Source organism: Dermacentor andersoni, chromosome 6 (assembly GCF_023375885.2).
Source record: "Dermacentor andersoni chromosome 6, qqDerAnde1_hic_scaffold, whole genome shotgun sequence".
Lineage (NCBI taxonomy): Eukaryota > Metazoa > Arthropoda > Arachnida > Ixodida > Ixodidae > Dermacentor > Dermacentor andersoni.
This window is the reverse complement of record NC_092819.1, coordinates 29,695,001-29,720,510: the sequence shown is the minus strand read 5'-3', so window position 1 is coordinate 29,720,510 and position 25,510 is coordinate 29,695,001. Positions and strand designations below refer to the sequence as shown.

The window sequence follows — 25,510 nt, the reverse complement described above, 5'->3', positions numbered from 1 at the left end:
TCACGCGCACAAGTTGTATTCAGGCGCTGCAGCTGTAATTTCATTGTAGACTTATTCATTAAGCGGTTATATCTGAGTTGCCAAAAAATAAAAAATAAACGTAAAGAAAGAAGAGAGGCTTTCGTCAACACATGGCACGAAAAGTCGAGTTTGATAACAGATCGTCAAATACACCTAGGGATCAACTACACGCACAACTGCAACCTTCTCAAGAAGCAGCTTCAACTGCTACTTTGTCGAAGTTGTTTCGTAAATGCTTAGATTGAAGTTGGTCTTCGAGCACGAAATGTTTTCGTCTTGGAAAAGGCTGCTTCGTCTTTTAGGTTTGCGTTGAAGACGCAGTGCAGCGGTTAATCGGTCGATCGTAGAAATTCGGGATATCTTATTGAGCTTTGCCCGCGCCACCACCACGCGACTCACGATAATATTCGCTACCACTAAAGTACGACTACGAAATTAGGTATTCAAACAGGTACGTAAAGTTAGGTTATGATAGTTTCTCACAACAAAATGAAAGCCATCATGCGCGCATGATATCTGCAGATAAAGAAAGAAAAGAAAAAAGGGGAAGAATAACGGGCCCAATTCACAAATGTTCTCAATCGTATAAGCGCTCTTCGCCACTGGCTGGCCACCTTCGCTAATGATATGTCCAGCATCGGGATTGGCTGTAATATTCTCTTACGAATAATTCCATCGTATAAGAGCTTTTTGCGAATCCGCACCAAGATTCTTAAGATCAGTAAATGTGACCCGATCGTGTTGGTTCTTTTGTGACAGTTTAATTCAGACACGGCGCGACGTCACGTAAAAGATTATGGAGATCCGGCGCACAGATTGGAATGTATGTGAAGCGCTGCTTTAGTGACGCGTTTAATTAAGTGCTATGACAAAAGTTCTAGTAAAACTGCATTATTATTTTTTATCTCATCTTTATCTCATTATTTTTTATCTAACCTCGTACGATTAATATTCTTGTGTAATGGACACACAGGTCACAAATTTACTGTCATATAATGTTTACATTTTGGCAAGGAAAAGAAAGAGATCCAAATGAGAGAAACGCAGGGAGGTTAACCAGAGTTAAAGCCTCCGGTTTGCTACCCTGCCCTAGGGGGAGGGAAATAAGAAGTAAAGACGGAAAGAAGAGCGAGGACAAAAAGAAAGGCGTGGAAAAAAAAGGCGGAATCATTATAGTCTTTTTATTAGGCGACTGCCACGTAAAAATGTCAACGAAGCCTTGACCGACTTTCGGTGCAACTACAGCTTATGTCGGCATTCCAAGAATGTCTGTTCTTTAAGTGGCCTGTCGTCAAGGCGTGCCAACACGGCCGCTAGCGACAACCGGTGCGCGCTGTATCGAGGAAGATGGCAAAGGACGTGTTCTGTAGTCTCCTCGCCGCCGCAGTGGCTGCAAGCCGCGCTCTCGTCCATACCGAATCGGAAGGCAAAAGATCTTGTGAAAGCGACACCAAGCCACCGTCAGCAAAGTACTGTCGTCTCGAGTCGAGAGAGTCCAGATGGGGGTCGAAGTCGAAGGGACGGGTCCAGTCCGTACAGACGTGTGTGCTTCAAGCTTGGTGTGTTCCGTAAAGATGTTAAGGCTTCCTTTGAAAGCACACGAATTTTAATTGCTGCGTCTGTTCTTGAGAATCGTGTGGAGTTGGTGTGGAATGGTATGGCATGGTACGGCAAGGACGATATCTGAGCATGCAGGTTTCGAAGCAACGCTCATGACGTTTACAGGAAGAGAATGTTGCGCCACGGCAGCTTTGCACTGGTGAACAAATTTTGCTTTCATTGAGTGATGAGAAATGCTCAGTATTTTCTGTTGGGCTCACCTCGAGCACTACGCCATAGCACTGATCGAGGCCGATGAACTCGAATAAACAAAAATAAATTTGAATTATTTGATTCACTCACCAAACTAATTACCGCAGAAGCCGATATGCCATAGGAACGGAGAAAGCAGTCACAAGTAGGTTGCGAGTACATCGCATAGGAAGGTTTATTACCCATGACAGCGCTCACAGAAGCAGTTAATTAAAATTAAATTATGAGGTTTTACGTGCCAAAACCACTATCTGATTATGAGGCACGCAGTAGTGGGGGACTCGGAAAATTTGGCCCACCTGGTGTTCTTTGACGTGCACCTAAATCTAAGTACACGGGTGTTTTCGCATTTCGCCACCATCGAAATGCGGCCGCCATGGCTGGGATTCGATCCCGCCACCTCGTGCTCAGCAGCCCAACACCACAGCAGAAACAGTTCTGTATTGAGTGTGTTTTTTTTTCTTTTCGCATTCTTTTTCTCTCATCTGTTGCATCCTTTTTTCCCTCCCCCGATACAAGTTAGCCAACTGGAGATAATATCTGGTTAACCTCCCTGTCTTACCTTTGCCCCTCTCTCTCTCTCTCTCTCTCTCTCTCTCTCTCTCTCTCTCTCTCTATATATATATATATATATATATATATATATATATATATATATATATATATATATGCGCGAAAAGGCATCAGAAGGCAAGGAAATATATAGCGGCGGAGCGACACGACACAGCGCCGCCATAGACAGCAGCTTCTAAACCTTCAGAAGTCACATAGTTCTCGGGTGACATCGCATTCGAGTAATAAAAAAAAAGAGAGAAAAGAAAAACAGGCGAAAGAATCAGATGCAGCTATTCGACTTAAAGCAGCAGAAAAAGCCAAATAAATTCAATATAATAGTTAAAGGAAGTACGCGCCTGATGACGTGTATTTATTGTAGTGATGCTATTTAGGTAGCGCTTGTTGTTTCGTTGCGAAACTCAGTATATAACAGACCGAGAAACCGGCGCACCTGTGACGGTAGTATGCAGATGGCTGGCTACGCGCATCCGCCTACTCGGTACACGTGTGTTTGCCCTATAGTGTGAGGGCCACGTCTGGCGACGACGTAGTTTCCGTAAAACGGAAGTCTGCGGGAGATCTAGAGAAAGAAGGCTTCTGTGGTTACAAGAACAGAAGCAAGAAATGGCGAAAAAGACAGAAAGGGCGCGCCGCTAGAGAAAGCGAAGAAGGTTCACTCCATCTCGCGGAAAGCTCACCAACCGGGCGTGTCTTGCATGCGCTGCTCGCCAATGCATGGCGCTGCGCAAAAGAAAAAAAAAAGCACATTTGCAGATGCTTGCGAGCTACACGATTCTTTAGATCGCCGGGGACCTCTTTAGCGTTGTCCAGGGCTCTCCAGATGTTAAATTCTCCGTATATATAGGCCAGTGTAATATTGGCCCCGCGAAATCATAATTTTCTCTTTGAACTTTAAGAAAGTTAATTGAGGCATTGACTTTCCGAAGATCTTTCTTTAGAGAAAATATCAGAGAAGTGCATTAAAAGACATCTTCGAGCCAGGTTTGTGGCAAAGAATAGGGCCGAGTAGGATTTAGGAAGCGTCGCAGACGAAGCACCACAGTGAGTTGTTTGCCGCATTATTCCTACGCAGAACGGTGTGGACTTGTGCCGGTTCTGATTGCGAAAGGCCTCTTTCTAGCGCATTTTCTCGTGATAAAACGAGCGTGTGTTTGTGTGTGTGTGTGGAGAGAGAGAGGGAGGGGGGCGGAGAGAAGAGCGGTGCGTGCATCAGCGCTCATTAGCTCATTGCCTCACATGTTATCCTGCAGAACTCCGCAGAATATGTTGTCCGTCACACCAATCACCGGATTCGCATAACCTACATGCTTGCGAAACCATTAAGAACAGGCAGCGGCCAGTACAGCAGTAGTGCAGTACATAACAACGAAGGTTCATGGCAAAGAGTACACGGCCTTTGGGAATCGCAAAGGTCGCTGAACCCGCTATGCGATTCACGTCGCTTTGAGTGTTTGTTTCCTAGCTGAAAGCACGCAGCACATTGTCAGTTCTGCAGAACGTACTCGACCTAATGTGGTGCACGCAAACTTGGAAGCATTAAATGTAAGCTTAGCGAGAGACGCAACGAAGCAAAGAGCGACTGCTACAAGCGCTGGCCGTGTCATAAAGAAACAGTTTTGATCTTCCCTTCATCTGCTAAGAAAACCAAGATCGCCGGCCATATGCGTAGAACGCCGTCTTTTTGGAACGCTAATGTGTTATTATGCATGCGGGCTGCCAGCTCCTTGGCATTCTTCCTGATATTTTCGGACCGGCGCCGGGTGTACTTGCTTATATATGCCTCGGCATTGCTCTTTCCCGATCATTCTCTTCTCTGCATTTCACTCTCCCCGCTCCGTTATTTCTCTTCTGGTGGGAAGCCGTGTTCTTTGGGGAGAATGCACCTGCCATTAGCCTGTTTATTTTCGTTGCTTACGCAGAACGCTGTTCTTGCCACGACTGGCGTTTTTCTTTTCTTAGCTGCACTTGCATTTATTTTTCTTCATTCAGTCATTCGTTATTGATCTTATTTCATTACAGTTTTATTTTTTTCAGACAGAGCTGCGGACGCACGAAGTGACGGTGGTTCGACCAACATCTCCGAACAAAGGCCTTCGAGTCTTTCTCTTCCTAGACAAAGCTCAGCCGTTCTCAAAGAAAGCGCCGTAGTGATTCGCTGGCGGCCCGCAACACAGCTAATGAACGGGAACAAAGAAAGAACAAAGACTACTTGGAGGAACATGCGTGGATAGCCTGTTTTCGCGTCCGGTGTGCGGAAGAAAGAGTACAAAGAGAGAGAGAGAGAAAAAAAGGTTGGAGAGAGGGAAGTACGACTTGATGTATAGAAGAAGACCTCGCAGATTTCCCCGATGCCAGAGCGTGTTTTCCTTTCCCCGCACATGAACTGTGATTGGAGGTTCGAGCCAAAACAAATAGGGGCTCCCTTTAACGGAGACAAGGAATCTATTGAGCCTAACAGGGCGATCGCTCTGAGGATCCTGGAAGCACCTTAAGCAAACACCGCGCTTGTGGGGCAGAAACCTTTGTACGCAATCCAGCGAGCTTTTCGAAAGCGGATGCTCGGCGGGCCTTGAAGCGCACGCGGCACGATTTTCCTATTATATAACATTTCCGACATCGCGAAAGGGAGTGTCTCCGGCGCAGCTGACTTCCTGAAATAGATTTATTCCTTGTGACGCTTCAGCAAGCCTCAGGTGCACGGAACGCCCGAGTCGAGATTGTTCCTTTCCAATTGTTTAGTTAGTTGCCATCACCAGTCACACTATGCAGTTTAGACAATTGTTTCGAGCAAGGAAAACGCTGTTGTCATGTTCGTAAGGGTCAGTCGTAAAACAATATGTCACCAGACGTGCTTACATGCAATCGGGTTTCGTGTGACCACTATGCCTGGGTAGGATGTGGTGATCAATGTTTAAGATGCAAGGGGGAAAATAAGGCAAATATATCAGAATTTCTGATGTTAAGTATAGCTGATTATTTCTAACTGAATTCAACTTGAAGGCCAAGAAGGCCATTTGTTTATGAAAGCTGCAAGCGCCGCCACGCTACGTAAATAGCCAAGTCTAAGCATATTGTGCTATCTTAAATCGCACGATTGAATACGGAACATCATTTTATACTACCCCTATAGTATATTAGCATTCTAGAGCATACCTAACATTTGAAAACGCTTGGGTGCTTGTTGCGATTGACTATATAAGAGTTCAACGCCTTTCCACAAACCAAACTTTCAACCGATATTTGTTTTTGGTTGCATCTTCAGTGCATGGTGCTTGCTCAGAAGTGAGGGTGACCTTTAAGCGTAGCGACAGATAAACTGTTCTTTCAATCTTGTTGTTGAAATAACAGTCTCAATGCGGCTCACATTTAAGGCATACGTTTGTTTTTGCTATTGGCAAGTGTATCTGGTCGGAAACAAAAAGGCATTTTCTTACGACATTGCCAAGTGCAAATAATGTCATTTCGACTTGGCTATAGCACCTTCTTTTGTTAATACTGGCTCACGTGGCATTCGTTTCAATCAATCGTTACGGCAATTTTTGCTTTACGCCATATAACGTTCATCTCTACGAAAATATCGCCGTGCCAAATGATTCCACAAGCATCCATTACCGATATAAACAATAATATCAATCAATTATCAATCATTCATCAATTTATCAAATAATCAAACGCGAATAAGGAGACGACCGGTTTCGGAACAAAATAATATGGCGCTGTGTCCCTTTCTCATCGATCTAACCTCAGCGTCTCAAGGTGGCGGTTCTGCTCGTAGAATATTCATTCCCTCAAGAATTAGCGCCTTTTGCTACCGTTTAGTGGAAAAGCTTTTGGTAAGCTTTAGGGGATAGTCGGGCTTGAACTTCACTCGGAGATAGTGCCAGGTGGCGTGGAGAACGAACAAAACAAAACAAAATGCAGAAATAACGAAGAGTGAAGGAAGGGGAACTCACGAAAGCCCTGTCAAGTACCTGGCTTGTTGGTGGCGGCAAACTCCCTGCTGTGCTGGTGGTGCTTGATGGCGTTCATCCGGCGCGCCTGCGGCACGCTGGGCGCCGCGGCCGCCGCGGCCGCCGTCCCCGTGCCGGGCGGCTCGCCCACGAAGCGTCGCCGCTGCTTGGGCAGCTTCTCGCGCGCTTGCGTGTGCGAGTAGAACATGGTGAAGTTGGACACGATCACCGGCACGGGGAGCCCGATCGTCAGCACGCCCGCGAGCGCGCACAGGGCACCGACGAGCATGCCCACGTAGGTCCTGGGCACCATGTCCCCGTAGCCCACTGTGGTCATCGTCACGATGGCCCACCACAGGCCCTCGGGGATGCTGGTGAAGTCGTTGCGCGGGTTCGCCTGCAGCCTCTCGGCGTAGTACACGAGGCTGGCGAATATCACGATGCCCAGCACCAGGAAGAAGACCAGCAGGAAGAGCTCCTTGGCCGAGGCCTTGAAGGTGTGTATGAGGATCTTGAGTCCGCGCGAGTGGCGCGTCAGCTTGAACAGCCTCAGGATACGGATGATGGAGAAGAAGTCCAGGATGTCGGCGTTCTCCAGGTCCGCCGCGAGGTGCTGGAGCAGCATGTCCGAGTAGAAGGACATGGTCGCGATGAAGTCGATGATGTTTATGGGCGCGCGCACAAAGTCGAGCTTTCGCGGGCTCACCACGAACCGGATGGTGATCTCGAAGGTGAACCAGGCATTGCACACACTCTCCACGTAGAAGAAGGCGTCGTGCGCGTCCGTCTTGACCTTGTCCAGGACCCAGGCGGTGGTGTTGCGCTGCGTGACGGTCCGGTTCACGATGACGGGCACGCGCATGTTTGGGTGCGTCTTGAGGCAGAACGAGAGGATGGAGACGCAGATGAAGAAGACCGATATGACGGCCATGACCTTGGCGGCCAGCGAGGAGTAAGGCTCGTCGAAGAGCAACCAGATGCGTGGCTTGAGCCGCTGCCAGCAGGACAGCTTGCCCGCGTAGTAGTCCTCCTCGACGCCGAACTTTCGCGCCAGCTCCTCATCGCTGGGCTTCTCGTTCTCGATGTCGAGCGTGTCCAGGATGGCCAATGTAGCCTGGGTGTCTCTGTATACCGTGTACGTCATCCAGCAGCAAGGTTCGACCTACACACGACGGACAGGCATGTTTGATGGCTTAAGGAAATACAATTCTTTGATGTGGCTGGTAGCTGAAATTTATTCTCCATTCATTACGATAAATGATTTACGCAAATTTGTATGCGGGAAGACGTCCCGAAGTCAAGTTATTGTGGTTTTGTTAATAGCAAAATTAAGATTACACTCATATTGTGAACTGCGCTACTTTAATTGTCACTTGGAAATCTTACGGCAAACTGTCAGGGTCATTGATTTGCTAATGCTTATAGAGAGAATGGCGCTTATGCAGAGATAAGAGAAAACAGTGCCGTCGCAGTATACCTGATTGGCGTCGAGGCCCCAGAACTCGAGCTCCTCTTCGAACAACGGGCCACACACGTTGGTCGGGTAGTGCAGCTTGCCTGTGCGGTAGTAGTTGAGTATCTGCGCGAAGACGCCCGGGTGGCGGTCGAAGAAGTACTCGTTCAGCACGGGGTCGTAGTTGGCGAGCGCCTCGGTGAGCCGGGAAAGGCGCGTCGCGGGAATCTTCTTGAGGGTCGTCTTGTACGTCTCGAAGCGTATGCCGCCCACGTTGAGGACGACGCGGTTTTCCACATCCAAGGTGCCGCGGCTGTTGCTCGCGTGGTGGTACATGCTCTGGCGCCTTCAAGTCGGCATGTCCTCGGCACCTGCGTTCGAGAACGGCATCGAGAGGGGAAAATGAGCAATAATACCTCCTTATAACGAAGTGGGGCTCAAAGCAGGATAACAAGGGATATTGTGGAAGCATACGAAATTGCAAAATTACAGGAAATGTGCCTGAGCGAGCCATTAGTGTCGCTATCTGAAAAGGAGATACGGTTCCTGGGTTTATCTGTGTAACCACCGCGGTATGTGTTTTCACCATGCCTTGCACACGTGTACGGTTCATCGATATGCACCACTGAATGTTTCTTTCTTTTCCTGTCACGTTTGTTTTCGCTCGTCCGGTATGTATACATCGACGCATGCAAAAATAAAATCTGTAGCTGAAAGTGGAGCGCTGTCTCTCTGTATCTGTTTCTTTCCACATCTTCGTTCAGTCGCGCTTACACACTCTATCATGGATTGTAACCAACTATCCCGCCAACGTGTTTTAACCAATATTATTAAGCTGTATTAGCTAACTACGTTCTACCAGTGGAAAAGCGGCCACTCTAACTCGGAGAGAAAACTCGGTAAGTAAGAAAAGCCGAAGAAGCCGAAAGGAGGCGGAGAAGCCGCACTGATCTTGCCACAATAGCATGCCGTGGCGTCGTTAATTTTGGCAGCGTTTACTGGGACGTAGTTAACTATGCATCAAAAAATAAGGGTGACATTACTTTCTCAAACAACGAAGGAATCAACCTGTCAGGTTTTCATATCCTTCCAAGTCGAAGACGGCCCACATAGCAGAAAATTGAAATCTGTGATACTGCACTGAGGTACGGGCGCTGGTGTTCCTGCGCAAGACTCAAGAAAGCTATAGTCTCGCCTTCATTTTCTCCGGTAATCATTACCTTTCTCCCTCTTGTAAATTCTGTGTCTCTCCCAAAGCAGACTTAAACCACATCATGTGGGGGTGACCTAAGCACCCCCTTCCCCCTTTCCTCAAGCAATTAATATCTAGTGAGGAGCAGTGGGAGGCTGCCTTGCGCAGCTCCAGGCCCGAACTTCAGGAGGCCATCCTGGAGTGGGCTGAGAGGATAAAGGAGGCCTACTTCAAGTAGTTCCTCCCCCCACCCTCTATTCCATTGCCCCCTTCCCTTTAAAGAGGGATAAATAAAGTTTTTCATCATCATTATCAACGTTCGTTTTCTTTTTCTTTTCTTTCACCAAATGAACGAAAAGAGTTTTGAAAGAACACTTATTCACTCTTAACTGATTCAGTGTCACTGTTTAGTAACCGTTTAAGTGAATGCTTAAATGCTTAAGTGAACCCCAGCGATTAAGATTTCCTATGCACGTTCGCGCTTTGCAACGTGATTGCTCAGATAGCAACTCTGCGCTCCAGAATTGTTGCATTGGGTTGAGCGCTGAGCGGATAAATTAAGGGGCAAAATGTGCATCGAGCAGAAGCTTATTGCGCTTTATAGAACCTAAGACTGGTTTACATTCGATGTGAAGCTCTCCAAGCCTTTCAGTCACTTCTAGCATTCTTGCGGGCCCATTTCATGTTGTTCACCGCTTTGCAAAGTGGGAAGCCAGCAAATGCCCTTGTAACTATACTTTGGTTATGTAAGCATTTGGTGTCCGCGTATGCGAAACGGCTCTCCTCATGTTGCTCTTTAACGCACGGTCATCACAACGAGAAGATCCCGTTCTTCGTATTCATCACCTGCGACGTTCACGTAGCCGTGTAGTACTCCGAGGCCGTCACCATTCCAAAGCGCGCGCTCCTAGCTAGCACGGCTACCGAACAGGCACCTCCACATAGTATCACCATTTGTGTTAGTTTGTCGCACATCCATTCGACGACTAGTCGCAACGCACCGAACACGCGACGGTACCAGGCGTGTGTTTATCTCCAGTCTGTCGTCGCCTTTCACCCCCCTCCCCCTTTGCAGCGTTCCTCGCGCTGACGCCAACGACACGCCAGAGCGACGCTCGCGCACATTAAACCAATTTCCACGCGGGCGCGGCAATCGCGTTGTTCACCGCCGCTGTCGCGCCTCGGGGGCAAAAAAAAAAAAAAAAACGAGCTTTCCGCGAATCCACAATGCCGGTCTCGCTCGCGCCAACTGCAACGTCGTTTCGTCTACGCACCGGAGAGACAGACAAGCGCGAGCCGCACAACCGGGTTAGGATTTCGCGAACGCACCGCATATTCAGATTACGTGCTTGCGTGTTTGTGTATGTGTACGTGTACATGCGGGCGTGTGTGTCTGTATGTCTGCGTGTATCTGTCTTTGCGTCTGTATGTGCGTGGCGTGCGTGCGGTCGTGCGCCTGTGTTTGGTATCCCGTGGGAGCGCAGTTATAGGACGGGCGCGAGAAACAGCGGGACCGAGAAGGGAGACAAAAGCGGCACGAAACGAGGCAAGGCGCCTGCCCCGCCATAATCGATGCCCCCCCCCCCCCTCCTCCCAGCTCCCTTTTCCGTGCCGTAGACCCAGGCGCCGGCGAGCACTTGCACTTCAGCGCAGGTGTCGAAACAGAGAGCTCTCCCAAAGAGGCAGGAATGAGGGTTGTCGGTAGGGGGCGTGTGCTACGCGGTAAGGGAAAGGCTGGGTCGCCGCCGGCAAGCCCGGGGTCTCCTCCGAATTCGCACACCCGCTGCCGTGCCTTCGACAACGCCACGAGAGAGACCCCGATCTGGAGCGGGCAGAGAAGGAGAAAAGCCATTACCTCTTGTTTGGCCGCGGCCGACAATTTCGTCCCAGTGCCGGCCGGCCGCGCAAGAGGTTTGGGAAATGGGGTTGTCGGGAAGAAGGAGAGGGCGGGCGAGGAGGAGGAGTTGGCGAATAAGAGGAATAACCCTTTCGCCGCCTCCCTCCTCTGGTCATTCCTCTTTCTACCGAAGGCAGCACCTTCGCACGGCCGCGCCAAACTGGGTTTTCGCTAAATCAGGCCGCACTCAGTGCGGAAGAGCGAGTCTGCCCGCCGCGCCGATCAATCAGGGATGAGGCGGTAGGTCGCCGCGTGGCCAAAGCCCGCGCTCTCCCTCTCCCCTCCTTCCCTGTCACTCTTCGGCAGAAGAAGCGCACGGCTTCGGGACGGGGAATGGTAGGGAAGCTGGGATGCACCTTGCTTTACGCATGCATTTACGGGCACAGCGGCGGAACGAGTGCTCGGCGGCTTCGCTCTCTCGCTCGATGCTGCAACATCGAGGCCTAAAGCCTCGCTGCTTCGCTTGCGGTTTGACTTCGACGCCGAGCAGTGATCACGAGGGCGAGGGACTCTTCCTTCCCTTTTTTCGTGTCACTTCGCTTTCGCTCTCTTTCCGCTTGCTTCGGTTGCGATTTGCCGAACTCTTTATCACCCTTTAGGCCAATGGTAAGAGGCTCTAGGCGCAGTCTGCGCGGAGGCAATTAGTTGCGCAAATAAGGAAATGCCCGAGTGTTTGTAACGTCTCTCGCTTCTTTCTAAGGCCAGCCTGTTGACACACCCAGCGAGTGATGCGGAAGGGTCAGCTCGGCGTACTGGGTGAACATAAGCAAAAAAATAATATTAAAACTAAACTATAGTTTTTATGCCGCTTGCCGTGGACTCCGTTTGCTTTTATTTTACGGTGTTTCGTGGTATATTAACTGTATTAGCGAGTTATGTACAGATACAGAAATGTACAGCATATATCTTGTAATACTCGTTTTTTGTTGTTGTTGTTGTTCCTTGAGGCGTTCTAAAGGCACAGTCCAGCCCTCGCGAGATGTTGTTGTCGACAAGCGGTTAAAGCGACCACGTTCCTTACATTGTAAGCGCCCTCCATAATTCTGAACCATATGGGGAATTAGGACGCAGGTTGAAACAGTTGATGACAGCATGCGTTTCGCGCCGACGAATGAACGATCGCACACGTTTGCCTGTGTACCTCTACCCACTGCTACCCTTGTACATATCGATCTTTCGTGTAAGCAGGCAAACACACGCGGCTGGTGTTAATGAAGTTCCTGACAGCATCGGCGAGGATGCTTGTTACCATAGGCATGGAGTGTTGAACACACTATGGTGCGCCCTCTTTGCTAACAGCCAAATAAGCTGGGCAGTAGAAGTCTCATCTTCACGGATTGATTTGCCCTGTCTCCGAGAAATGGAACTCGTCTCGGTTGCTTTGTTTGCGCGTTCGGGCTTCATTTTATGCCCTTAATTGGGTACTGGCTGCCGGAAAGCGGGGTATCTGCATTCGCAGGAGTCCCAGTTTGTCCAAGGCGTGTGCTTCGTTGTTTGCCGGCCGAGTGAAAAGCGGGAGCCGACAATGCCTTCGGATCTCTGAAAATGCCGCTGCAGCTGTTCTTTCTTTCTTTTTTTTTTAGATTCGAAGCTTCGACGCACAAGACTTTACAAGTCTTGAAGTGAGTGTGCCTGGTGAAGTGGCACAGGCTTTAGAACGAAAAACGTGCTACCGAGATTGCAACTGAAACGAACTAGGCTGATGAAATACACAGAGAGGACGGTGTAAGCAGAGAGACTTACGACTGACATTTTAGGTTGCGCAAGCCATGGGATTGACAAATTAAAGCGATTGAACAACTGCGTTCTCGCCGTTCGTGCTCTACTGGCAATCGGGTGTGCCTGAATGCACATACTACAGAAACTCAGTCAGGCGATTTATTGATTTTAGCTGTCGGGAGTTCGGCATTTGCTGCCGAAGCAAGTTTATGGCTGACCGTCTAATGGCATCCTGCGTGAACACGTAGCAGGGCCGATCATACTGTCGGTCCCGATGGAGCAGTTCAATTAGTCCTTTTACTATTAGCTTAATTATTGGATTGCGTCATAGCACAGGCTTCATGGCTCTCGCCTGCGCGTAATGCGAATGGACAAGCGTCGCAACAGTTTGTCTCAGCTTTACGCACTCTGACTGGTGCTGTACCCGAAAGCAGCAGCGCAAAAAAAAAAAAAAAAAAAAACCTTGCGTCTGCTTCTCGTATACACACGTATTCGACACTGTATTTTCATTCTTTTGCGATGTGCAGTGCATGCAACCAAGCCTTTAGTAAACACGAAATTCTCCGCAATTCCCGCTACAGCACGACTCAGACAAACAGATGTACCGTAGAGCTATGCATTCTCTAGCAGAAGCTCGAATTCTGTAGCTACCCGAAACCGACAGCCGTAGCATGGAGGGCGCTGATGATTGGCTCGAGCTTTTCGAAGCGCCACCTGGGCAGCGCAAGGGGCATATTTTGCTTGCCCAGTCCGTCCAGTCGGCCTATGAAAATCCAGCAGCAAGTTGCAGGTACGCACGTCAGAGTTCAACAGATCAATGTAGTTTCCCGAAATGACAAATCACTAAAGAACGCAGGCACTTTTCTTATCCAAAAATTCCCTACCACTATGCAGTTTTTTTCTTCTTCATTTTAACGCGACAGGCGAGCATTTTCCACTGGCTTAATCGTGTCAGAGCGCTCATTCATCGCCCGTGGATTCGATCGCATCACCACATTCCGACCACGTCATCGCCAGCAGTGACCAATTTGTTAGGCAAAAGAAAGTGAATCTTATTCTATTTCACACCCTGGTGTCAGAAGAAAAATAACAGATACACGCTGCCTTGCCGTTCGTTCATCGACGATCGCCAAATCCCGTTGCGACGATTACTCGACAGGCTTTCGCTGATGCCGCACCAAGAGTGGCCTTTCCGCTTTACGGCGCCCCAGGGCGCTTTTCCTCAGGCCATGCACGCATCGTACGGGAACGATACGTATTTTTGGATCCTCATGTTTCCCATTCTCACTTCCGTTACGGGACCTCCTCGTCTTTATAGCGGCCGTAAATAAACAATAAATAAACGACTCGGGGAAGCCAACATTATATATATATATATATATATATATATATATATATATATATATATATATATATATATATATATATTCGGAAGCTCTCGTTTACAGCTTCCCAATTGGGTGAAGTTACCTCCCAACATTATTCGCAGCTTTAATGTCATCGAAAACACGCACCATTCCTAATGTCAAATTGGTGCAAGCGGTTTCGCTTGCAGTACACTCTTCAGGATCAGTCCACATTTACTTACTGCCTAGTAAAATAACGGTATTTAAATGACGATAATGATGATGATAAATCTTTGTAGGAGAAGTGAATATATTACTGCTATGAATAATAATAATAATAATAATAATAATAATAATAATAATAATAATAATAATAATAATAATAATAATAATGACGATCTGAACCGAACCGAGCTCATGATGTATTCGTGAAGTCACGTGGAGGAAGTGTTTTCTGATAAGGCTCCAGTGGGTTCAAAACTTAACCATGAAGGAGACGACGAAAGCTCCGAGTGCCGACCCAGGCAAGGCACTTCTGCCCGCGCCGCTTTCCGTGGCTACGACCGGAGTCGTTACACGCGTGACTGTAACCGCGTCTGGTTTGATTCGCCTCTTCATTTTTGTCCCGGAGAAGTTTTCGGGGTTTTTTTATCCACGTACTTTGGCTATATATTGCAAGATGTCATTGCCGTCACTCGGTGGTAATTAAACCGACTGCATAAGCTAATTTATCAAAAGTATCAGGAAAACGTTCATAAATAGAGCAGCGGCATACGTTCTCCAATGAGCCTGGCTTATATATGTATAGGCGGCTGCCATGCGCTGTCAACTCATTATATTTTCGAGCGTCTTCGAAGACATTAGGATTCGTTTTAACTGGCAGATGCATCTGCTGTTACCAGTTAATGCATTAAAAAAGACATCACAACTTCTGCGCACTCCTTCTCCGGCGTGCGTGCACTTTCCATCGGCGCTGCGGCCGCCGGAATGTTTAAAATATTCAAGCTGCGCAATCAGGCGCCGGCAAATTGCCTCATTATTACTGCGGCTGATAGGAAGCGCCGGCGTAGAAAGCTGGAGCACGCAACGGCTAAGGAACCGAATATCAAGCAGGAACCTCTCGGTAGCTCACGCCACAGAGCCAGCGTAATAGAACGCACATCCAGCCGCCCACCCATGCTCTTGGCATTCTCGCATGCTGCTATGCAAGCTTTCCCTTTCCTTCTTTCTTTCTTTCTTTCTTTCTTTCTTTCTTTCTTTCTTTTTCGGTTGTTTTTAGCTTTCTATAGCTTCTTTTTCAACTGCTGATTTTCGCTGTGTACTTTCTTGGCACCTTCTTTATTTCCCGTTTTCTTCTTCATTTCTCTTCTTCTAATAACTATTTACTCTCTCTCTCTCTCTATCTTCCTCTCTGATTTTTGTTTTCACTACACCCCCGTTACGCGAACCTTAGGATGTTATTGTATTTTTTTTCTGAACATCCGTTCTTGTTCACCCTCTGCAATATTCAGCGAGCAGCGAGTCGAAGCAGAGAGGTCGCGACGACCCCCCGAAGAGCCATCGCGCACAACCTGGGCACCGCAGGCGCAGGGCAGGGACCCTTATCCGACGCGGCCACGACGCCTGCGCGCACCAACACCGCGGTTCCAGGCAATTTCACCGAAAGTTTTTCCCGCTTGATTATATTTTTAAAGTCCGCAGAGAGCGCCACGCACTCCTCAACGAATGCCGCTGTATACGTAGGGTGCAGCCCAGCGATGGTAACCGAAAGAAAACGCGAAGCGATATTACAGTGGGTCCCGGGACATGCTGGTACAGCAGGCAACGAATTAGCGGACTCTTGGCGAAATCGGCCCAGAAAGATGAAGAAATTCAACTTATTCCTTTATCACGAATGGACACGCAACGCATGTTAAGCGTACTAAAGAAGGAATTGTGTATGTCAGCCTGGTTCAATGAAAATATAAAGGAATCGATTCTTTACGGCGTGGACAACTTTCTAAAAGTACCGAGACGCTAATTCATCGACTTCGGCTTGGGATAGCGTGCAGCAAACATTTTCTGTGCCGCATAAAACGGGCTTCATACCCGGCTTGACTCCTGTGGCAACGACGATGAGGATGTTCGCCATCTACTCCTCGAATGCTCCAGTGGCGCGACGGAAACGCGGCAGCTAGAACAAGAGCTACTACGCTCCATTGATACTCGCCGACCTTTCGCACTCGCAACATTTCGGGACCCATGTATGGACGCAGCAACTTTATTATGAGTCCTGAGATACGCAATTTTGGCGCAGCGGGCCGCTCCCACGTTGGGCCCATGGCCATCGAAAATAGCACAGCGGGAAGCATAGAGCGCACGTGAAACTTTTTTTTTCGATGACACAGGCATCCTTAACAAGTACTAGATATGGCGTTCAATAATTAAACTATGTAATTACAACTTGGCTCTATTATTTATGATTTTTAACGCTTGTATATTACGTGTTCCACTCTTTTATGTTCGGTTCTGAATCTCACTTTTGTCCGTCATAGTCTGTGTGCATGCATTATTTTATCTTTGTCTATTCCTAATCTGTTTATCTGCTCATCGCAGTCTACATCGCGGCCACTTGCGTGTGTTTGTGACTTTGTTTACATGCTCATTGTGGTGCGACTTGCCGTTGGCTTTTGTGTGTTCATGGTTGTGTAGGACTGCGTGCTGTAGATTTCTGTTCCTATGACGTTGTTTCTTTTCCTTTTCGTACTGCGTATATATTTATATTATTGTTTCAGCCATGCGAAAAGGAGTAGCTGTCACCATTGTATGGGCGACTGCATCTCTTTCTTTTATTTTTATTTCAATATAAAAAAAAACTGTTTGTTTTTCCGGTAACATCGCCACGTCATGGCCTAAAGCACAGAAGTTTTTAGCAGCGAAAAGTCGCTGAATGATGATGATGACAATGATAGTGATGATTTCTTTATTAGCTCATCTTTTTTATGTCTTAATTGTTGCAAATAAAAGTCCTCCTTTTAAGTGAAAACGGGAAAAAGTCCGCCTTTCTAAAACGGCATCAAATATCAAGACAACACTTCGTTTAGAAAAATAACTTCGACGAGCACGCCATAATCGAGTGTCTAATGCATTGCGCTGCTGAGCTTGGGGTCGATCCCAGCTGTGGCGGCCGCATTTCGAGGGGGCGGAATGTAAAAATGCTCGTGTGCTTACATATAAGTGCACGTGCTCGCTGCAGAACCCCGGGTAGTTAAAATTAATACGGAGTCCCTCACTACGGTGTGCCTCGCAATAAAATCGTGGTTTTGTCGCGTAACAACCCGAAATTATTATTTTTTTAATGCTCCCAGAGGACTCACTACTGAGGTCTTCGGCGTGTCTTTAGCAGTAGTGACAAACGTTCGGGCACATGTATTTCCCCTGGAATAATATGAGGGGCGGAGCGTTCCGCTTAACCAAAGTCCCTTAGGGAATCCTTACTAGGGCAATTCGCTAGCTATTCGCTTCACCGGAAAAGTGAATGGAAAAGTCAAGGAGACTCCAAACAGCCAAAGTTGTCATTAAGGTGGCTAAGAACTCGCTAAATTTGGAAACGTCCTCACGAAGTTAGCAACACTGGTGCATGCGTGCGCTGAAATGTAACAACGGAAGCCGGGCCGCGCACTGATAAGCATTCTTGGCGTGGGAAAGCAATTGTTTTCGCGTTGTTACTAACACTTGCGAACCGACTACCGGTGCAACCGTGATTACGTGCAGCTGTACTTCGCGCCTCGGCGCGGAGCGCATAATTAGCCACACGGCGAAGTAGCCCAGGACATGATTGATGTCTGTCTGTTGCTAATACATTGGCTACATGTATTACATATACATAATACATAATACATGTTGCTACACGGGCTTGAACAGATCAACGACAAAGTGCAGGGCTGCGCGCTCTTACTATGACGCCATATGTAGGAGCGTGGCGCCCTATTACAATGTACACACCGTCTCGAACGTCTCGCATGTCGCAACGATTAAAGCCGGACTGGCAGTATGTTACTTGACTCCTGTTGAATAAATTAGCGGAGAAAATTTGGTTACGTATGAGCATGGGGGTCTCTGACAGACATAATTTTGCTATTACGTTTACTGTCTTCTCGCTCTACTTTTTTCTTTTTTCGTCTAAATGTTATCAGACTCAGCTGTTGTTACAAGCGCTAAGCAACGGTGTTCTCCGCAATGCCGAGCAAGCTTCCAAGTTTCGTTTCACTATCCAGCAGAGATACCTTCAACTGTAGGGCAACAAATATAAATTCATGAGAGTAGTGGTATCGAAGTAAAGTTCCCGGCACACCGATAGTTCACTATTCTACCCTCAACATAATGTAAGCTGTGTACACAGAACATAATGCATAATACATGGAATCTTATTTCTCTTTCGAAGACCTATTTTCTTGTAGCATCTGATGATTTCACTCTTTCTCTCGCTTTTCTTTTTTATATCTTTGCTGATGCCGTGCTGAAGGTGTTGGAGTAGCCAACTCCTTGTACAGCAGACCTCTCCAGTTACGTTTCTTTTCTTTGTGAATTAACGAAACGAAGGAAAGTGAGGCAGGCGCACTGCAATCGCATTCAAAAGACTCGCAAGAAAGTCAGCGCCATCTAACTAATTGCAACTTTAAGTGCGAAGGTCGTGCATTCATTTAAGAAAACTTGAGTACCTCACTAACGCTCTCTCGCCCCTGAAAGAGCCCGCGAATTCGCCACTTAGGAACGTAGCGAAGGCCCCAGTAGTGTCACGCTTCGTCATGCTAATGAGCGTCCGTGCGGTTCTGCGAAAACGCCGCCGAGATGAGGTTACGCTAAAGCGAATCACAGATTACGCAATTTGTGCCTCCCTGCGGCACTGAGTACCGCGAGAGCGTAAATGTGGACGCTGCAGACTCGAAGCTGCGCTGGGGGGATTGAAGGGGAGGGATAAAAGGTTGAGGGTGGCTACGTTGTGCCTCTCGCACATGGCTGCTTCCAAGATAGAATCTTAAGACGAGAGGGTCATAATCTGCATTAAGCGGTGAGCGGAGTTTTCATATTCTGCGGGCTACTCGGAGCTGCTCCTTGATCTTTGAACTTGTCTAGTGAGCGTGTTTTAAGTGAGCGCGATCATGTCGGGACTGTGCTGAGCACAGCGGGAGATGCGAGGCGGCTATATTGCAGAATGAATGTGCGTCCTTTTAACAAAATGCAGATTACACAAGATAAACGGAAAGTTTTTTCCTATCTCTCTTTCACTGAACCGCAACATTCCGCTACATACGGCTTGTCGTCGCTTTACTTGAGCCCTTTAAATATCATCTTCATTATGGGATACATGGAGCATTTTATGACTGGCAATTTCGGAATCGTGTTTACACTTAGAGCTCGGGCACCGTAAAATACCGTACGGGCGTATTTTGGAAGCGAGGTACTGAGAGCCAAATAAAAAGGCCCACGAGCACAGCGGCGTGCGTGCGGGAGTGCAAAAGCACAGGAATATGTGCTGCGCGACAAAACAGAGCAGCTGGGAAGCGAACGACTGGCGCTATTAATTAGCGCCTTATTAACACCGTTCCGTCAAGGCGCCCGGTGGCTAACGACCCGAACGATGTGCAATAATTAACCTTCCCCGATGCTCCCGAGCGTTCGCGGGAAGGTCAGTCGCGATGTACGTACAGAACGAAGTAAAAGAAGCAGCGAAGAAGGCGAAAAAAAAAAAGAAAGAAACGGTATCGTTCACCAGCACGCTCTTGGAGCTCATGCCAATTTTTTTTTCCCCTAAGACCTGCGTCTTTTTGCGCATATGTGCTTGCAATGCTGGCGGCGTCTCCTGTCGGCCATCGGAGAACGTTACTTTCTAACTGTGGATGGTTTCAGTACGTCTGCTGGTTAGGGTCGTCTTGATCATATAAAAAGTATGAAGCGCGGATGAAGAAACCTCATATGACATCGTGCCACGTTATAAGTTATGCAAAGTATAAGCTAAGAAGCATGCGCTAATGAACAGGTATTTTAACATGGCTGAAAAAAACTCTGCGCTATTGACGTGGAGAAAAAAGAACGTGAATGGGTAGTTGACGCAATGGGGGAGGGGGGGGGTGAGTAGAGCGAAAACTGAGTGAGCGATATTCGCGCGAGGATTGCTGCAGCAGGGCAGTTAAATAGTGCATGCTGGCAGAGCTACGACGTCTGCTACAGTCTCGTATAATTTTTATCTCGTGGCCATTTTAGTTATGCACGTCGTTCCGTCAAGCGTGAAATAGTTAGAAGCAACACAGTGTATGTGCAACGTTCGAAGCAGAGAAGGAAATATTAGCGGTAAAACAATTCTGATTGCGTATTGATGGCAGCCGAAATACCCTTGCATTTATATTATCGATAAAACGGTAACCTGAAAAAAAAAAGTGAGGCATGAGGGTGTTGAAACAATGGCTATCGGGCATATGTGAGGTTGCAGAACTGCTTTGCGTTGATTATAAGAGAGGAAACACAGCGAAATTGAATTATCTTAACACAGTACCACTCAGACCTCAGAAAAATTGTCCAACAACAAAAAAAAAAAATTGAAAGAAAGGAAGGTCTAGTTGGGCGTTATGTAATATTTAATTTTGGTTTCCATTCTTTTATGCCTTCGTAGTTCATTTCTTTCTTTTTCGTTTCTTCGAGCGCTGCCATATTCCTTCGGATCGACGGCTTGGCGCGACGAACGATATGCATAAAGCAAGAAAGAAATGCACTTGAAGCATCACAATATAATATTCCTGCTCACGAAGCGATAAACTAATCAGTGTGGTAATAAAAAATAGAACTAGTGAGTGGCTTGATTACGAGGGTAAAATCAAAAGACTGCGCTTTAATTGTTCGGCTGCTTCTAAAATACAACGGGTTTTTCGATTGAGCACGGAAAGCGTTCCACCAATGCGAGAGGCTGAACGGAGCGAAGGTCTCTACACACGCCCTAATTTCAGGTTCTCGGGCAATCTGTCTCTTTCTTAATGCGCGGAAGTTCCCCAGCAATATGAACAACAAAACGCATTCATTTCTATTCAGCGCAAAATTGAAACCGCCGTAGGGAGGGAACGAGAGCGTAGACTGCGTGCGCTCGCACACAAAGCAGTACAAGGTCTCTCTCTTTCTCTCTCTCCATAAATTTTTTTTAAAGAATGAGCGCGACAGAAAGACATTGGGACGCTAAGTGTAGTATGGCAACGGTGCTCAGAGCAACCCCACAAGCAATCTTCGATGGGGGAATCGAGCATTCGAGATGATTTTCCCCGATAAGCCTGCATGCCGGCAGAATCCTTCCATTGATTCCTTTCATCGCCTTTGTCGCTTCCCCCCTCTGCACATTCACCCTTGTCTTCTTTATTGTCTGTGCTCCCCTTTCTTTCCCCATCTCCTTTATTTCCCCATTGCCATCAGCGCAACGACCTAATGACGTCACAGGCCTCCTGCGTCTCTGTCGGCCGATGAATATTTATCGGGGACGTGCAGGGGACAAATGCGTCGTCTGATCAAAAAGGACGGCCGCGCGACGGTCTTTTCGTGTGCCGCTCTGCCCCAATCAACCTTCTACGCGTGGTGCTTTCTTTTTTTTTGGCGCCCGACCTTTTTATTTTGCAGGCTTCTATAACTCTGGTGCTCCTTCCTTTCCTCTACCGTCGTTATTGCGTTGTCGTCGTCGCCATGATGTTTTTCACCGACAGCTGCTTTACATTCATTGTGCGTCTTGTTCTCGTTACTATATATATATATATATATATATATATATATATATATATATATATATATATATATATATATGTCCATCCATCGGTGTGAATTCATTTAGTCATCTCTCGTTCCCTACGCGCGCCTGCTTGTTAGACTTTTGCACTGTGCTGCTTTCTCTCCGTCTTTTTCCTTTCTTCCTTTCTTTCTCGTTCTTTCTTTCCCTTTATATGTTTATATATATCTACTCCCCCCCCCAAAAAAAAAAAAAAAATATATATATATATATATATATATATATATATATATATATTTTTTTTTTTTTTTGCTTCAGCGCTCTCAGCAACCTTGAAGCGCTCAACTTTTACAACTGCCGTCCAAGTGCTGGGGAGTAGATTTTTTCCTAAATTAATAACGAAGCAACATACAAAAGCGGCACTTTGCGACACTTTGGTTGCGCAAGGAATGTCGCTGTAGTCAACGTTTCTATAAAGACACTTGTCCTTGACCTGCCCGAGATCTTGTCCCAAATATTGGCTCCAGGGATATTCCTTGCGCAACGACTGTTGAACACTTCAAGACTCCCTCATCTTGCGAACTTGTGTCATGTTTGGATTTGTCACATTTCTCCATCGCGCTCAGAATGGCCTCTATCCGCTGTTAACATTGATGCATAGCCTTTGAAACCTTTTCCGTGTTATACTAATCCCCTTGGTTCAGGTAGTATTTTAGAGACATGTAGGGTAGCAAACCGGTTAAGCTAAACTGGTTAACCTCCCTGCCTTCCTTCTCCACTTTCTCCTTCCTTAGAGACAAGAACTATTACCTCACATTTGTCGTCGAAGAGAGGCTGATTACAGTTTTCCCGCGGCCTATTTCCACTTTCATCACTCTACATCACTCATTCAAGAATAAAGAGCATGGCATAAAGACAAAAAAATATAAATATGAAAAGGAAACAAAACAAAACTTGTTTTCGCTGGCAGCCACTGCTGGAGCTATGAACATGACTGAAGCCTTACTCTCTGTACGTTCATCACACTGTTTTTAGCCAATAAACACTGCTCTTGCTCTTTTCAGCCTGCGCGTGCGCACCGAGCGTGAAAGATTTACCAACTTTTTTTTTTCTGTTTGATTTTGTTTGCGGCCGCCATTTCCCAATCATTTTTTTAGGTGCGCTGTACACCTCCGCATTCTCCCTCACTTCCGAACAAGCAGTGTCCACAACATTCATTTTCTCTCCGGTCTTCTCTCTCGATCTCTCTTTTAGTCGCACTGACCGATTACCCCCGCGCTATCTTCGCCCCACTCCGTCCGTCACGGCCCTATCTTACCACCGGAGAGTGAGCGAACTCGTCTGCATATGCGGCGTCGTTTGTCGTGTGCGTGTTTTCTTTCCTTTCTTTCTTTTCTTTCTTTGGCCTTTGGCTTTGAACGCGACGGCAGCCGTGCGTTTCGATCGTCGAAAATAGGAATGGACCAGTGCGGTTGGGAGAGGTGCTCCCGCTCCTCAAGCCTAATGGACCTACCGCGGAACGAAAAAAAAAAAAGCAACGATAGTTTCGTTTTTGTGTGTTTGTTACGCTTGCTGTGTTGCCACGCTTGCTTGGCGTGGCACATCTTGCTCTCTCTTTTTCTTTCAAGACGTTCCTGACCGTCAGTGCAAACGGTTCCTCCTTATTTCTGCGTGACGACGAAGGAAGGGCGTCGCGCAATGGCTCCTTTGCGATTGTTAAGCGTGAGCACGTGCGTTGTGGAGGATAAGTGAGTGAGTGAGTGAGTGAGTGAGTGAGTGAGTGAGTGAGTGAGTGAGTGAGTGAGTGAGTGAGTGAGTGAGTGAGTGAGTGAGTGAGTGAGTGAGTGAGTGAGTGAGTGAGTGAGTGAGTGAGTGAAACAACTTTATTCGGTCCACAGTAGACGCGAGTAAACTCAACGTCACCTGGAGGATAAAAAAAAATCCTGCAGAAACCATCGGTAATCAGATTGTCAAAGACAACGTTATAGCTTCTTTCACACCCGCTGGAATTCCGTTCAGTGTTAGCGGTAACTTTGTAATTATATAAAGCCCTCAAAGTACGAAGCGGGGACCAGCGCGCGACTGATCTGGGAAGTTAGTGGCGCGTTGTACGCGGTGGCTCACTCGCTCACGAAAGATCCCCGCCGTTCGCTACTCCCCAGATTTCCCCTTCCACTCCTTTGCCCTGCACCCTCTCTCCGTGTGCTGTTAAAATCGCGATCGATCAAGCTTTGGAGGACCAGACTGTCGCGACGACTTGCACGTGCAATGTAGTACATGCGTGTGCACTGTATGCACTGTTCTCTCGGTCGAGAATTTGTGGCCTTGTATTGCACTGGCAGTGCTTGCAATATCTACATTGTGTCCTTTACGATGCACTTCTCTCTCTCATGACAGTATTGTGAATCTTTACTGTATCTCTAGCGTTTGTGACACTTAGGTGTCATATTATACTGTATCGCACGTCTTTTGACAGTTTGTGCATCTGTAATGTGTCTGTAGGGCTTGTTCCTCTTATGTCATCTTATAATCTGTTATTTCATGATACCTTTATTTATTTTTCTGATATGGCATGTTGCATTTCCATGTCAGCCATCTGAGAAATAGCATCCAGCATTATCTGTTGGTGCCAACGCATGCTTATTTATCCACGTCAAAAATAAAAAAGAAAGCTAGCGCATAAATATAAGGCATTGCGTACGATTTGCATTTACATGTCTTTTTTTCCTTCTTCTTTACTCTCTCATAAATCTTAATGCATGCTTATTTTAATAGAATGCTTCTTGATCAATACATTTTGATTAGACTATAACGGGGATTGTCCCGCCGCGGCAGGGTGTTGCCGCACGAAAATTAATATATCGCCCCGTTGGTAAGTGTACCCGGTCAGCGAAAGGCTAAACCACGTTCCTGTTCGTGCGATCTTCTATCGACCGCAGCTCAGCGGCATAATTTGATAAGCAACGAATCGTAAGCACAGTTCTGCGAAGCATCATCATCAGCCTATTTTATCACTGCTGCAGGACGAAGGCCTCTCCCTGCGATCTCCAATTACCCTTGTCCTGCGCCAACCGATTCCAACTTGCACCAGCGAACTTCCTAATTTCATCACCCCTCCTAGTTTTCTGCCGTCCTCGACAGCGCTTCCCTTCTCTTGGCACTTATTCTGTTAACCTAATGGTCCACCGGTTATCTATCCTATGCATTACATGGCCTGCGCAGCCCCATTTTTTTCTCTTAATGTCAGTTAGAATATTGGCTATCCCCGTTTGCTATCTGATCCACACCTCTCTCTCTTCCTGTCTTTTAACGTTATGCCTAACATTGTTTGTTTCAATGCGCTTGCGCGGTCCTTAACTTATTCTCGAGCTTCTTTGCCAACCTCCAAGTTTCTTCCCCCTATCTTAGCACCGGTAGAATGCTTTGATTGTACACCTTTCTTTTCAGTGATAGTGGTAAGCTTCCAGACATGATCTGGTAATGTATGCCGTATGCATTCCAACCCATATTTATTCTTCTGTAAATTTCCTTCTCATCATCGTGAGTAATTGACCTAGATAAACTTACACTTTCTCTGTTGAGCAGTTCTCGCGCAAATCCTCTTTGTTGGTAGTCCTCGTCGAGCCATGGACACTGGCAAATATACTGCCTAATTCTACGCTTTCGCGGGGGCCTTCAAAACCAAATACACATTGCGAAACGGCAGCATGATATAAATATGTGAGGCTACATGCCGGTCGGCTGAAGGTGCCATCTGAAGAAAAAAGAAAAGAGAAAGGAAAGTAACGCTCCCACACAAGGCGTCA

At 47.1% G+C, this 25,510-nt stretch overlaps 1 protein-coding gene across 3 annotated transcripts in view; it reads right to left on the bottom strand.

Moving 5' to 3' along the window:
• LOC126521458 (potassium voltage-gated channel protein Shaw-like) overlaps positions 1-25,510 on the bottom strand; it is a 138,167-nt gene that overhangs the window by 62,163 nt on the left and 50,494 nt on the right. For 2 of the 3 annotated variants that reach the window (XM_050170161.3, XM_050170160.3), the window contains exons 2-3: positions 7,837-8,183; positions 6,381-7,521 (exon numbers count right to left, since the gene is read on the bottom strand). In XM_050170161.3, coding sequence (XP_050026118.1) covers positions 6,381-7,521; positions 7,837-8,148 — 1,453 coding nt within the window. In that variant the 5' untranslated portion in view covers positions 8,149-8,183. Of the gene's footprint in view, positions 1-6,362; positions 7,522-7,836; positions 8,184-25,510 lie in introns of all 3 variants that reach the window. The other variant, XM_055066027.2, reaches the window with a different exon arrangement.